The following is a 16336-nucleotide window of genomic DNA, read 5'->3' on the forward strand; positions in this document are numbered from 1 at the left end:
TTCTGATTCTTCATCTGTGAGCATTCGTGTAAGTAAAACTCACTAATTGTTTTTTTTTTTTGTTTTTTCAAATTTAGGTCCCTGCTCGTCTTATACAGCGAGGCTGTCATCGGAGAAAACAGTTGCCCTGTTTTTATTTTAAGTAGTTTACATCAATGCTTTCTTCTAACGATTTTTTTCTTAAATCTTTACAAAAACCAGGCTATTTGTTAAACACGTAAACCGTGGTGGAATTGAAAAGACTGCTATTTATTACACTTTACGTTTAATAAAGTAATGTTTTTCTTAAAGCTTATCTGGCCATATGGTCATCATAAAATATCTTTAATAAACTAGGCTAGATTTTTTTAATTGTAAATAGCACGTTAGTGTCCTGGTCAGTCGGTTTAGTTCAATAAAGGTATCTTATAACCAACGATTCATTAACACCCAGTTAATTCTTTACATCAACATTGAACTGTTTATATATAAGGTTTATACCATTACTGATTTCTATTAACTTTTTACTGGCAGTTTTAAGGAAAGTTGTTATTCAAAAAAGGAATTATTCGGGTAGAATAACGACCATGTTTAACATACTAGCGCGAGGTAGGTTAATATTTAAAAATGCTTTTTGTTTTATTTTCTATTATTTTTCATATCATTATTCTTTAAATTATTTTTCATATCATTATTCTTATTATGCCTTTTATTCTTTTTTTATTTATGAATTTATTTATTATTATTTATTATTATTTATTATAATTATTATTATTATTATTATTACATTTCTTGTTATCATTAAATTTCTTTTTTTACTTATGAATTTATTTATTTATTACTATTATTTATTATTATGATTATTATTATTGTAATTATTATTTTCATTATTATAATTATTTCATTATTATTATTATTTATTCATTATTGTTATTTATTATTATTATTATTATTATAATTATTATTATTATTATTATTATTATTATTATTATTATTATTATTATAATTATATTATTATTATATTATCATTATTATTATTATTATTATTATTTATTTATTTATTATTGTTATTTATTATTTTATTATAATTATTGTTATTATTATAATTATTATTTTATTATTATTATTATTATTATTATTATTATTATTACAAAACTGTCTCTTATGATTTTTACTACATGTATAGTAAAGGTATTGTGATTACGTATTTTGTATGGAAAGAAATTATCGATTTATTTACGTTTTAATACTTTGACTGACAAATAATTTCAAATTGAACGTTGTTTTTTTAACAACTCGTTTGACAACATTTTAGTTAATTCCTGCCAAGAAAATCCTGTCTATTCCTGTCTACAGTAACACCTTTCAGCAACAACCAACACCTTCCTCTCCCAGAAGGTGGTTGCTCTGCAGAGGTTTTACTGTACCATTGTTCATGTGGCACGTGAAAATAGCACGTGAGAATAGCACGTGAAAATAACCAAAAAAATAATAACAATAAACACTAATCTTCATTACTGATCACTTTTTTATTTATTACAGTGTTTTTTGCTCTGTGTTTATGGTACGGTGGTACTGATGGAGTGTGTACGTATTCAGAGCTAAATTTGGACCTGTATGATTGTTTTGATACCAGAGGCCTTACCACAGAATACGCTCTGCCAATAATTGATACCACTAATAATGCCGCGACTTTTTGCACGTAAGTAATTTGAGCCGCGTCACGACAAAACCAACGTAATGCGTTTGCGCCCAGCATGGATCCAGACCAGCCTGCGCATCCGCGCAGCCTGATCAGGATCCATGCTGTTCGCTTACAAACCCTATAACAAGTAGAGAAACTGATAGCGAACAGCATGGATCCTGATCAGACTGCGCGGATGCGCAGGCTGGTCTGGATCTATGCTGGTCGCAAACCCATTATGTTGGTTTTGTCATGACGCGGCTCATTTCTTCTTTTACTATTTGTGATATTGTGTGCGTACGTGAATTCTTTTTTACTAAAAAAAATGAAAGGATAGTTCTTACTATTCTAAAATAAAATTTTAATAATAGCTCTATGATCAAATGTAAGGGATAGTTTTGCCACTTTAAAATCATTATAAAGGATAGTTCTAAAATAACATGTACAGGAATGAGGGTAGTTCTTTTACTTTTAGGTTAATTTGTAAATGATTACAAAATTTATAAAGTCAAACGGAAAACAAGTAAAGAGAACACCTAAAATAGAAGTTGTTCTTTTTTGAAAAATCATCAATATTTATGTGCTATAATTTAATTTCAATGTTTACAAAATGCGTATTTTCTTAATAGCTACAAGAAATAATTATCATGACATTGTTCTGCAAGCATTTCTTACATTTCTTTTTTGTATTGAAAACTTAAAAATAATATACTTTTGCATGTTAAACAATTATATTTTTTAAAAATATTTCTTGTTACTCTTGTGCCATTCAGTCCGCAAGTGATTTTTTTACTTTTGCAATTAAAAAGAAAATGAAATTTTTAACGCAAGTATATACTTTTTACTATTGAAATTTAATAGAGAGACATTAAAATTAAATAGTAAAAACATTGTACATACGTTATTCCGTTTATACTATTTAACTTAAATAGAGTGACATTTTGTACGTATACACATACGTTTTACTGTTAAAATCAAATTTTGTGAGATTTTTGTTTATAAATAACTTCCCTTTTACTAGATTCTATTTAAGTTAAATTAAGTAACATTTTCTACGTAAGTGTATGCGTTTACCATTAAGATTAAATTTGGCAATATTTAGCAGTTGAATTCGAGGGAAGAAATTGAAATTTACTATTGCAATTGAATTGAATTGAGTGACATTTTGTATGCATTTATTAAAATATATACCCGTAGTAATGTCACCGAAGCCATAAAATTATTACAATCACTGAGAAAACAAAACAATTTATATCAACCTACGGATTAATTTTTGTAAGTAAGTATAAAATCAAATGACGCGTTATTTGAACGTAAGTAAATGTTTGTGTAAAGACAAAACGGTTTGTATTACGGCTTCCGTTATTTTTTTAGTGAATAGTAAGTACTGGTAACAAATATCCCTTTAGCAGTACAAATGAATTTTCACCAATTAGAACAATTTCACAACGAAACAAAAGCTATGGTGACACTAAAAGCAAAGTATGTCATATTTTGTATAAAATTTGACAAAGTAACGTTTAGGTTTATGTTGTAACTATTTATTCATTTCTGAAAACATTCTTTTCGGGAATATCGGAATGGTGTTTCCGTTAGTTTCACACACGTGCTGGAAATTTGATCTGACATGGCGTTGCCGGATGAGTCGCGTGCTCCGCCAAATAGACAAGCGTCGAATCCACTTAATCGGAAGGTACCTAAGGGGCAAATATTCCGATTCAAACTGCAACACAGAGCATTTTTTTTATATTTTTTTAAGTTCGGTATTTTAACTTTTTTCTTTACTTGAATGAAAATGTGCAGCCTAAACCAGTTACGATCTTAAACATTTTAACATTATTTGTGGTGGAGCATGGCTTCTTCTCTCAAAAAGGTTCTTGGTATCGACTCTTATTCGGGTCACGACCATGTTTTCTAATGTGACCCAGCATTGCAGTGCGGAATAAGGCTTTATAAAGAGTACATATATTTATAACCGGTACATTGCAGGGCACAAAGGAGCGTTATAACGTTTAAATTGTAGGGCACAATTCAATTTATTAGGTACATTGAAGGGCAAAATTTAGAGTAATATTAATTTAACGTGTAAATTGCAGGACACAATTCAATTGTAATAAGTACATGGAAGGGTACAATTCAATTGTAATAAGTACATGGAAGGGCACAATTGAGCTCAATAACGTGTACATATCAAGCACAACAGCAATTGAAATAAGCTCATTGCAGGGCACAATTGATATTCATATCGTGTACATTGCACGGCACAATTCAATTGTAATAAGTACATTAAAGGGCGCACTTGAGCTTAACAACGTGTACATATTAAATACAATAGCAATTGTAATAAGCACATTGCAAGGCACAATTGCGATTTATATCGTGTACACTGCACGACACAATTCATTTAAGTACATAGAACGGCACAATTCATTTGTAATAAGTACATTACAGGGCACAATTGAGCTATATAACGTGTACATATCAAACAAAATAGCAATTGAAATAAGCACATTGCAGGGCACAGTTGAGATTTATATCGTGTACATTGCACGGCATAATTCAATTGTAATAAGTACATTGCATTACACAATTAATGGGCTTAATAACGTGTACATATCTAGCACAATGCAATCGTAAATAAAAACATTGCAATGCGCAATTGAAATTTAAAACAGGTACATTGCGGGGCACAATTAATCTTTATAACATGTATATTATATAACACAATTTAACTCTATGACGTGTACATTGCAAGGCACAAATATGCTTTAAAACGTGTAAGTAGTTGGGCACAATTGAGCTCAGTAACGTGTACATTTCAGGTCACAACTGAGTGCTATCAACACATGTGTAGAAAATGTCATTCAGGCATGCTCAGGATACAGCGATGTGACGAAATTTTTTGGTGATGGGACAACACTGTCTACGGGGTACTCCTATCTTTGTAACCAGTTTACATCGAATAGTAATGGTAACTGATATTATTATTATTATTCAAATAGTAATTGTAGTAATGGTAATGCGTCTTCTTAGTAAAGAAGTAATGGTTAGATATATTTCTTAACCAAAAAGTAATGAAGATGAATAGTGTAATAGTAATGGTAACTGGTATTATTTTTATTCAAATAATAATTGTAGTAATGGTAATGCGTCTTTTTAAGAAAGAAATACTGGCAAGATATATTTTTTAACCAAAAAGTAATGAAGATGAATAATGTTATAGTAATGGTAACTGGTATTATTATCATTATTCAAATAGTAATTGTAGTAATGGTAATGCGTCTTTTTAATAAAAATACTGGTAAGATATATTTCTTTACCTAACAAAGAAGTAAATGGTGATGAATAATTTAGTAATTAACAATGTTGTAATTAATAATAATGGTATCAAATACAGAATTATTGGATTTAATTTAGATTTAATCTAGATTTAATAGTTATTAAAGAAATGAAAGTTATTTAACGTTTAATCAAACGTAATGGTACAAATGATCTTATTTTAAATAAAAATGTAATGTTTATTACATTTTGTAATCAAAACGTAATGGTAAATGATCTTATTTTAGATAAAAATGTAAAGTTTATTACATTTTGTAATCAAAACGTAATGGTAAATGATCTTATTTTAGATAAAAATGTAAAGTTTATTACATTTTGTAATCAAAACGTTATGGTAAATGATCTTATTTTAGATAAAAATGTAATGTTTATTACATTTTGTAATCAAAACGTAATGGTAAATGATCTTATTTTAGATAAAAATGTAATGTTTATTACATTTTGTAATCAAAACGTAATGGTAAATGATCTTATTTTAGATAAAAATGTAATGTTTATTACATTTTGTAATCAAAACGTAATGGTAAATGATCTTATTTTAGATAAAAATGTAATGTTTATTACATTTTGTAATCAAAACGTAATGGTAAATGATCTTATTTTAGACAAAAATGTAATGTTTATTAATTTTGTAATCAAAAACGTAATGGTAAATGATCTTATTTTTGACAAAAATGTAATGTTTATTACATTTTGTAATCAAAACGTTATGGTAAATGATCTTATTTTAAATAAAATGTAATGTTTATTACATTTTGTAATTCAAAACGTAATGGTAAATGATCTTATTTTAAAATAAAAATGGTAATGTTTATTACATTTTGTAATCAAAACGTTATGGTAAATGATCTTATTTTAGATAAAAATGTAATGTTTATTACATTTTGTAATCAAAACGTAATGGTAAATGATCTTATTTTAGATAAAAATGTAATGTTTATTACATTTTGTAATCAAAACGTAATTGTAATTGGTCGTTTTATCAGATGATAATGATAATCATAATCATGAATCGTTTTTGTTTTACAATAAAGGTACGGGTCATTTTCGTATACTACTGTAGAATGTTTTTAACTTATAACAACTGCAAACTTGTCAAGTTATTCCTAATCGGTTACAGTAATGTATCTTCTACAAGAATTTTCCAATTACATTCTGTAATAACGTTTACACAATAAATTGTATACTCTTTCATTTACGTGTTTGTTACAATGCAACCGTCATTTTGAAAGTTTTCTTTTTTTTTCAAAGTCAATTCTTAACCGCTCGCGAATGTATCCAATGGCTTTGCAAATATGTTCTTTGATATAAACAAAGGAGCTTGATATTCTATCAGTAATTGAGAAATATAAGCAAATAGTTAAGGCATCAGTCAAATATACGCCTCTATACAATAAATAAACACAAGGAATGCAACGCAACGCCTTTCGTAAACTCGATACAAATTTTATCTTATTATACGAGTGGAAAATCAATTTCAACAAATTGGTTTAGTCATTTCGATACACAATACAAAATTATACCTTTTACAACCGATGATATCTTAAATCAAAGCATTACATAATACTGAATTGCCAATCTTTACTCAAATGTCAACAAAATATTTTGACTTGGACTCCATGCGCTGGCGTCACTGGGCTGAATATATTGTTTTCTAATAATCTATTTTCTAAATCATAAGTTTTTTTAATAGATTCTAAATTTTTAAGGTGTAAAATTGTTTACCTATATTTGCGTTCTTTTATTAAATCGAAACATAAGTAAAACCCCAAAACCCCATTGGGAAACGTAACCCTAGCCTCAAGTTTCAAGTTTTATTTAAACTAGGCCCATATGGGCATCAGTGTTATACACCGCAAATTTCACAAACAAATGAGCATTAACAACAACATAATACAAATGAGTAAATAAAGCTAGTAGACAAACTAATTTGCATGATAAATACAAAACTAAGACTAGAGATATTGATGTATGACTTACAGAGATGAGAGACTAGAAAGAGATGAAATACTAGTAACATAATGCAACCGCACCATGAAAATTCCTGACCTCATAGCGTAATCACAACATGGGGTCCATGAAATCCCACGCTATGTCCGTATGACTAGTTTCACTAACATTAAATAGGAAGTACAAATGTCATAAAACATCATTAAAGATGAAAAAAGATCATAATTAGATAAAATACATAAAAACAAATAATGAAAATCAAGACAATACTTGACAATAGAGATACACTAGAAGGTGGTAAACATTATTCCATAACAGACATTATTCTTTGTGCAAAAACAGACAATTTTACTAATACAGTTTTATCAGTACTTTTAAATAATTGCTGTTATTTAAACATGTTACCTCTTCATAAATTAAAAGGTAAGTACTTTTCTACGATAAATTTTAAAATGAGGACACTAAAGAAAAAATAATGGAACTCGTCACCTGATTAAGAATTATTTCAACACAGATGACAATTTCTTAAATGATGATCAAAATTTATATACTGAACCCTTTCAATAGGGAGTTTATGGTTGCTACGTCTACACTGCGCCAAGGCTAGATTTCTTGGTAAAACTTTAAAATAGGGTTCATGAAATTGTGCCATCAACATATAAGAAAAAAAACATACAAAAATACCAAAATGCAACTTTATGGGCAATTCTTTATGATGAAATCAACAAATGCTTTTTTACAGCAGCAAGTTACGCACGCTATGAAATTTCATGAAAATTTCGTGGTGTGAAGCCAAAGTTACTTCCTTATCTGATTTTCAGTCAGCACTAGATGCTTTGTCTTTGTATTGCGAGGTATGGAAACTCCAAGTAAATACAGTCTATTTTTTAAAGGGAAGGGTAGAAATACACCTTTTTACTTAAACAATGCCATAATTGTATTGTTGAGGATTTTAGTTACTTAGATGTTAAGTTTAATTTTAATGGTAAGTTCAATAAAACTACTAAACATCTTTGTGACCAATCTAGAAAAGCTATGTTTGCTGTACTTAAAAAATCCATAACTCTTTGTCTTGATATGGATTTACAATTGCAACTTTTTGATTCCATGGTCACTTCTTTTTTGTTAGAAGTGTAGTGTATAGGTAACCTTGATATTGTAAAATAGTTTCAGTAGAAATATCTTAAACTCCTATAATGAATACCAAAAAGTTTATTGCTAGTGTCATGTTATTTCGGAGAGCTTGGTATTCTACCAAATGATTATGTCATGAAATTTACAGTCCTAAATTTTTGGTGCAAAATCATTTATTTAAAATCTGAAAAACTAATGTCTGAATTGGACCGTCGAAATGTATATCACTACTCTTGGGTAGCTTATATTAAAAAATCATTGCAGGAGCTTGGTTTTGCTGAATACTGGATAAATCAATGTGTGTTGTCACCTCCTTATATTAAAGATATGGTCAAAAGTAGAATCAAGACCAATATTATACTTAGTATTAGTATATTCAGCCCGGAGCTGAATCCATTGTTAATATCTTCAGCGCATGGAGTCCAAATCATTTTATTTATTTTTTTGACATAAAAGCAAAAAAATGACAATTAATAAAAATCAATATGAAATGAGCTGAGGTAAAATACCAGCGGTGGAATACGGTGCATTTTTGTTTGTTTGTTATTGAAGTGGCGCCGACATTTGTTGCCATTGATTTTTTCCGACCGTTAAATTCGCGGAAAGGTCTATCGGGTTGTCAAAAGGCGTTTCATTCCTTGTGTTTATTTATTATAGACCTGGGATGTTTCAATTTATTTTTTATTTATTTGAACATACATGCTTCTGTGATATAAATTAATTATTTATATTGCAGTGATGTGCCAACAAAAATTGTTTATACATCATAAATATTTTATGGAAGTTTTTTGTTCTCGTGTTAAGTATGTAATTATAATTGCTGCTGAAAAGACCAAATGACAGGCAAACTAATGTTAGTCTGCAAATAGATTTTTTTCTAAATAGATCAATATTTTATACAAAACCCATTTTTTAAGGTTAGAAAAATTTCCACATTTCGTAACGTTGCGCAATTCAAGCAATTTCGAATATTAGCTCAAATCGATGTAACCAGATATAGATTTAGCAAAATCTTAGACATCAGCTAAAACAAATTCCTTCAGAAAAGATATTTGCAAATGTGTTATCTACTATATATGTTAAGCTACAGAAACAAAAATCCAGTATAAAATACTCAAAATGTCATGTATTGAAATCATATAATTTTTCAATATAATATTGATTTGCAAGCCTATTTTTATTCATTTAATGTCGCAGTCATTTTTCAAAATATTTGTAGAACACTTGGAGGGCACTTATTTCTAGATTAAAACCAAATTGTTTTAGTTCACACCAAATATAAATGGTATTTGATTAGGTTAGTATATTCCATTACCACTCATAAATGAGCCAGATCATTGTACACAATGTGCAATCGAACCAAACTTTACATCGTGATGGGCTTAACATTGTTTTTATGTTTGTTTATTTTGTGTATTAATAATTATTCTTTTTTTTGGGGGGGGGGAGGGGGGTGAATGGTTTCTGACACTCCATTAAAACAAGCTACTATTGACTATTCTTAATTCACTGTGGGATAAATCTATTATCCAAATATTGCGAACAATAGAAATATTGTATTTGACGTTCCGTACGTAGTAGTTTCAATATTTAACACTTATTGAAGAACGTTTATTGAAATATTTGAAAAACTAACAGATATTTCAATTGCCCGTTAAGAAGTTTACTCTTACTCCCATGGTAAGAGTTGTGTTATCTTTGGCCTTGGCCAATAAGTATTTCAATAAGTCGAGAGTAATTTTATTGACAGATCGTCCACAAACATTGTATGAAGTGTTAATGTAGCAGACGACCACTTGAAGGATTGATATAAGGTGTCAATTATGTATACGTCAATGAAGCCATCTGAAGTCCCTAAAATGTGTACCTAATTACAGTCTCAATAGAATATTTCAAATTATTTTTCATGGTGACTAATTTACCAAACAGAAAAAATAAAACAAGCGTACAATAAGCTAGGGGACTAAGATTGAATTTGTGTAGTTGCTTATGAAAACTGTATGTGTGTCAAACACTAGAACTTCGAAACCTCGAACAGTTATTTGAATGTGTACATAGGTTCGTGGTAAAGAAGTGTTCGAGATAAAGAAGTGTTCGAGATTCCGTAGTTGTTAGGTTTCTAAACATAGTCTGCAATTTTCAATATTTTTTTGTTGCTTTCATTTATTCCGAGGGATTTCCCCTTTTAAAGATTTTTTTCTTGAGGCTCGCCAAAGTATGTGTACATGTGTTATCAAAAATAGATAGGAAAAGATGACACTAATAATAATAATAATAATAATAATAATAATAATGATAATAATGATAATAATAATAATGATGATAATAATAATAATAATAATGATGATAATAATAATAAATAATAATAATAATAAGAATAATAATAATAATAATAATAATAATAATAATAATAATAATAAAAATAATGAATCGTTTGAGTTGAATAGTAAAGGCACGGCTCATTTTCGTCTGCATAATTTAATACAACAATATTTTATGCTTATACCAACAATTTACAGCAAACTTGTCAAGTTATTACTAATTGGTAACACTTCTACAAGAATTTGCAGCATTTCCGAATTATATTTTGTTATAAAGTTGACACAATAAATTTTAGACCCTTTCATTTACGTGTTTTACAAAGGTTTTTTTGAAAGGTTTTAAGTGACAATTGAACATTGACATTGTTAACCCGCTCGCGAATGAATCCAGTGGCTTTCCAAATATACGTTTCTTTGATATAAATTAACCATTCACATTGAAGTTATGTGTTAACAAAAACATTGTTTATATATCATAAATATTTCATGAAAGTTTTTTTGTGTGTTATGTGTAATAATTGCCGCTGAATAGGGCCGGAGGATACATCAATCTTAGAGCAAGAAACTACATTTATTGCTTAGTACTGGTTGGTTCCAGGAACGGACTCGAGTGTGTTTTATATAATAAGCTTATAGCAGCCAACACAATAGAGCTGATAGTATAAATTTGTATAAACTAAGGGCCGAAAGCTACGGCGAACTCAATTAAGCCGGAATATAGATTTTTTGCTGAAAATTATGATACACAAAAGTCATCTTTGTATGGAGGGGAGTATTCGCCAAAAGTATATTTATCTTGATGACATGTTTATATCTGAAAGTTACAATCAATGTGTGTTGATTGCATTCTTATGAATACATAATTTACATTTGTGCATCTTCTATGTCTATTATTAGTTATAAAGATCGTTGACAGGTTATATGGCCCTATATAAACGGCTATTTGTAAATATAACCCGAGCCGTCAGGCGAGGGTTATATTGCAAACAGCCGTTTATATACGGCCATATAACCAGTCAACAATCTTTATAACGCATTTATAATACAGCAAGCATCATTTTGAGAGAAAACAAGTAAGATTTCTTCATGAATCGACAGCAGCCGTGTATATATATAGAGGATATTTGTTTGTTTTGCATGTAAGATTGAAATATAATTTCACTGAGTGAACACCAGATGCAATATTTTCACGAGTGGCGTAGCCACGAGTGAAAATATAATAGCTGGTGTTCACGAATGAAATATTTTTCAATCTTATATGTAAAACAAATAAATTTTCTTTTTATTTCATTCTTTTTAAGTGATTTTAAGTATTTTTTTACTGGTTTTGCCGCGTAACGTCACGCATTCTCCTTTGTGACGTCATCACATCATGACGTCACATAATCAATTTTGAAATATAGGTCTGTTAAATTTCTTTAATTTTGTTACGTTTTTAACATGATGTATGTTGACATCGACTTTCTTTTCCTAAAGAAGCAAAATTTACGCACGACGGCATTAATTTCTGCCTGTTATTCCATTTAGTTATGATTTTCTTTTCATCCGCATTCAGATATAGTCCGGCTACAGTGAAAATTATATTTTATAAATTTCACTAATGGTTTATCAGAATATAATCATCTGATATATTACAATAAATCACTGGAAAGCATGAAATAAAACTATATAAACGTCACGATTATCCAATGAAAAATGACGTTACAAACGTGCAGTATTATAATGTTTTACATACAGAAATGCAAAATTTCAAATGTATGTATGCCATTGTAAGGAATAGTATTGAAGATTGTTAATGCAGAACTGGTATCATTGCTTTTGATTTAAGTCTTGTGCAAAATGACAAATTATTGTGCAGAATACATGCGTGTGAATGCGTCAAATTAATTACCGTTTATGTCTTTATTACAAATGCAAAGTGAAACTGGCTTGTATATTTCGTTAATGTAATATATTAATTCTGTGTGATGATTAAAATCCATATTGCATACGAAACTAAACTTTTAGAAAACCTTTCATGTCCTTCTCAGACAATAGAGACAGGTGCATAAATTACACGTTGGAAAACGTCTAATGTTTTCTATTAATTATATAGAGGATATTTGTTTGTTTTGCATGTAAGATTGAAATATAATTTCACTGAGTGAACACCAGATGCAATATTTTCACGGGTGGCGTAGCCACGAGTGAAAATATAATAGCTGGTGTTCACGAATGAAATATATTTCAATCTTATATGTAAAACAAATGAATTTTCTTTTTATTTCATGCTTTTTAAGGGATTTTAAGTATATTTTTACTGATTTTGCCGCGTAACGTCACGTATTCTCCTATGTGACGTCATCATATCATGACGTCACATCATCAACTTTGAAATATAGTTCTGTTAATTTTCTCTTCTTATTTTGTTACATTTTTACATGATGTATGATGACATCGACTGTCTTTTCCTAAAGAAGCAAAATTTACGCATTGACGGCAATTATTTCTGCCTGTTATTCCATCTAGTTTGATTTTCTTTTCATCCGCAATCAGATATAGTCCGGCTACAGTGAAAATTATATTTTATAAATTTCACTAGTGGTTTATCAGAATAAAATCATCTGATATATTACAATAAAACACTGGAAAGCATGAAATAAAATTCATTCACAGCGTTTTATGTCAAATCAAATTAAGCATATCATGTTTACTTGTTTCATTGAAGAACGATAGCTCTAGCCTTGTCCATGAATAACAACGGATCCCAAAAGAATACTCTTGGGAAAGGGGAACGTATTAGATCTATAGGGAAAAGTAATACATTTTTTGTGTTGATATATACTTGTCGTAAATTAAAAGCACGAAAAACGATAAATTCTTAGATTGTGCCATATGTAAGTTTATGTTCATGTATTTAATCATTATCATTTTTAGAAGATTATTCTTATTATATTTTACTCTTAAGTCAAGGTTATTATTATTATACAACTTTACTCACATTCATTTAAAAATCACAACAAATGTCATTAATAGAACAGATGGTCCATATCCTTAACGATTCATTACGATACTGTGCGTTCCATAATGAAATAGAAAATATTTGATTAAATTTATCATAAAATGGGTGTACATGGTGTATATCCAACAAAAAAGAGAATAATATAATTATTACAGAGATCACGGGTATTGACCACTCGTATAATCGCTTTCAGAAAAGCCGTGATCGTGTCAAACATACCTGTTTGAAGACCCCCGGGAATTGGCCAACTTTCATAGACATTTAAGGTCTTATATATAAATTTTATTAAGTATATCTTCAAAAGACACAATAAGTGGGCATATTACCTTCGTCTTCATCTTCGACTTTCGAAGCCTCGAACAAACTAAATTGGCAGAAATCAGCAACAATGAATAAAGCTGAAATTGATTCGTATATACGCGAGAAATAAGTTATAGGTATTGCGTTTACCTCTCCGTACATTGTGATTTCAATATTGAACAATTATTTAAAAACCTTAAATAAAACATTTGAACACTTTGAGATATTTCAATTGCCTTTTAAGACTTGTATTGTTGACTTATATCCCATGGTAAGAACTTGTCTATCATTAAGCCGTGGCCAATAAGTACTTCAATTTTTGTTTGTTTCATTTTACGCCTTTTTTCCCAACAGTATTTCAGTCATATAGGCGGGAAGTTTTCTAACTAAGTACTTCAATAAGCCGAGAGTAACTTTATTGACATTGTCCACAAACATTTTATAAAGTATTTTGGGTAATGTAGCAGACGACCAATTGAACATGTTTTTATATTGGAATGACAGTCAGTCACCACACAAAGAATTTGAACAGAAATTATGTACACATTATAGGTACTTCAGATGGCTTCATTGACGTATATATAATACCTTGATACCTGATCTATACGTCAATGAAGCGTAGAATAAGCTAAAAGGCTAAGGGTGCATTGGTTTAGTTTCTTATGAAAATTCGAGGTAAAGAAGTGTTCGAGGTATAGAAGTGTTCGAGATTCCGTAGGGTTTAAGGTTTCACAACAGAGTCTGCAATTTTCCTATAATTTTGTTCATATCATTCATTCCGAGGGATCTCCCATTTTCCAGGTTTTTCATTATATTTTCCTAGGAATCTTATAGGCGCACCCACATGTCCATGTGTTATAAAAAACAGATAAGAAAAAATGACGCCTATACAAATATAACAGATATATGAAATACAATCATGTTTAAATATTTTTCAGTCGAGCCCTTCAGTTGCGCTACAAGCGCCGACATGGGCGCTATAAAGACATCCTTGGGTGATTTTGACACGGCTGTTGACGCCTTGACAAATCCATCAGTATCAGAAATATGCACGTAAGTATTTGTAAAGTTGATAGACAACTCTCATAATTTAAGATTTGACATACACTTTTTATAATGCAAATATCCGAGTCACATTTTATCATAGAGACTTAAGGAAACAGTACACTGTTAGCTTCGTTATTAGTTTTCATACTTGTTAACATTACATTTTAATCAAAACACCTGATGTCTCATTGAATCTTACGTACGGTCTTCCTTGCACTTTTTAACGACAATCGCTGGCCATGTTTCAATGCAAGAGTAGGACCTTAAAGAGTAAATTTGAAAATGAATTTAAGGGGCTTATGTTCAATATGTAATAATGTAAGCAAATACACACACTATTTTGCTGAAATAACGATACTAGTATATCACGAATGCGTATTGAGTTATAACAAATTGTAGGTTCGTAAATGGTATTTTTCTTTGTGTAGGGTACGAGAACTACTTTCATGAAATCGTTTGCATCGGTAACCTCCTCATTAAAAATAATTCAACTTTATATCTGAATGGCATGAACTCTACATCGTATCGATTTATTCAGGGAATAGACATATACACATACAATGTCATCACATATATCAACTTGCATATACTAGTATATAAAAACACACACATAAATGCAACAAAAATAATTATAAGATTAATTAACGAGTATGTTCTATGTAACCATTAAGCTAAAAGCTTATTTCCAATGGGGTCCATTTACTGTAAAATTATTACACTAACTTACATAATAATAAATGAATTGTAAAGAAGTTAAAATAAATGACAATTTCACATTTATCAATATAATAAGACAAGTACATTGTACACAAACAAAATGAAATTACATAGCTATGCATTTAATCGTGCTTGCTGTGAGCAGCTTCGAGCATTTCGTCAGAGACATAGATATCATCTCTGATTCCGTTGTCCATAATAGTATCATTGCTTTCAGCGCTTTGATTATGTATATATATCAAGCACACTTCTTTTTAAGAATTTTGATGTTCTTTGGTGCCTGCCTTTGTGTTGGCGTTAATGTTATGTAACTTTAAAATACATTCTCTTTTTATTTACATAGGCTTGCAGACACTATGACAGAGGGTTTTATGACCGAGATAACGACCGTATGCTCCGGATCGCCCACGTCACTCGCTATTTGGGATACGTACCTTTCTAGTTTGAAGGGCGCTTGCAGCGGCCATGGAACGCCTGTTATGAACACCTTATTGTTCATTCTCTCCGTGTCTTTGACAATGTTGCTTTAATTGTAGAAGAATCATAAATAACCAGACGATTCCTATATTCTTGAACTGAATTCCAGAATTCATGGAATGTTCTACTGTTATGCGCTAAATTATAGTTCTACTGAATGTGGATTGAATCACAACACAATGTTCCGTTTTATATTTTAATGTTTCTTTCTTAGTGGAATACCACAGATAATATATAACATATGCACAGGTTATCCTGATGTTTACAAATTAATATTAAAAACAGTAACAATTATTTCTAGTGGAAAGCCACAATGTTATCACTTGGAAATCCAAAATCTAACTGTCTCTAAATTTTCTACATATATCTTTAACAATAATTCTAAAA

At 29.7% G+C, this 16336-nt stretch overlaps 1 protein-coding gene across 1 annotated transcript; it reads left to right on the forward strand.

Moving 5' to 3' along the window:
* Positions 1-212: 212 nt before the first annotated feature.
* LOC132738516 (uncharacterized) lies at positions 213-16071 on the forward strand. Its single transcript, XM_060726018.1, has 5 exons — positions 213-588; positions 1522-1681; positions 4486-4634; positions 14647-14761; positions 15816-16071. The coding sequence occupies exons 1-5, from the start codon at positions 567-569 to the stop codon at positions 16000-16002; spliced, it is 633 nt and encodes a 210-aa protein (XP_060582001.1). The 5' UTR covers positions 213-566; the 3' UTR covers positions 16003-16071.
* Positions 16072-16336: the final 265 nt, after the last annotated feature.

Source organism: Ruditapes philippinarum, unplaced genomic scaffold (assembly GCF_026571515.1).
Source record: "Ruditapes philippinarum isolate M1 unplaced genomic scaffold, ASM2657151v2 ctg194_1_1_1_1, whole genome shotgun sequence".
NCBI classification, from domain to species: domain Eukaryota; kingdom Metazoa; phylum Mollusca; class Bivalvia; order Venerida; family Veneridae; genus Ruditapes; species Ruditapes philippinarum.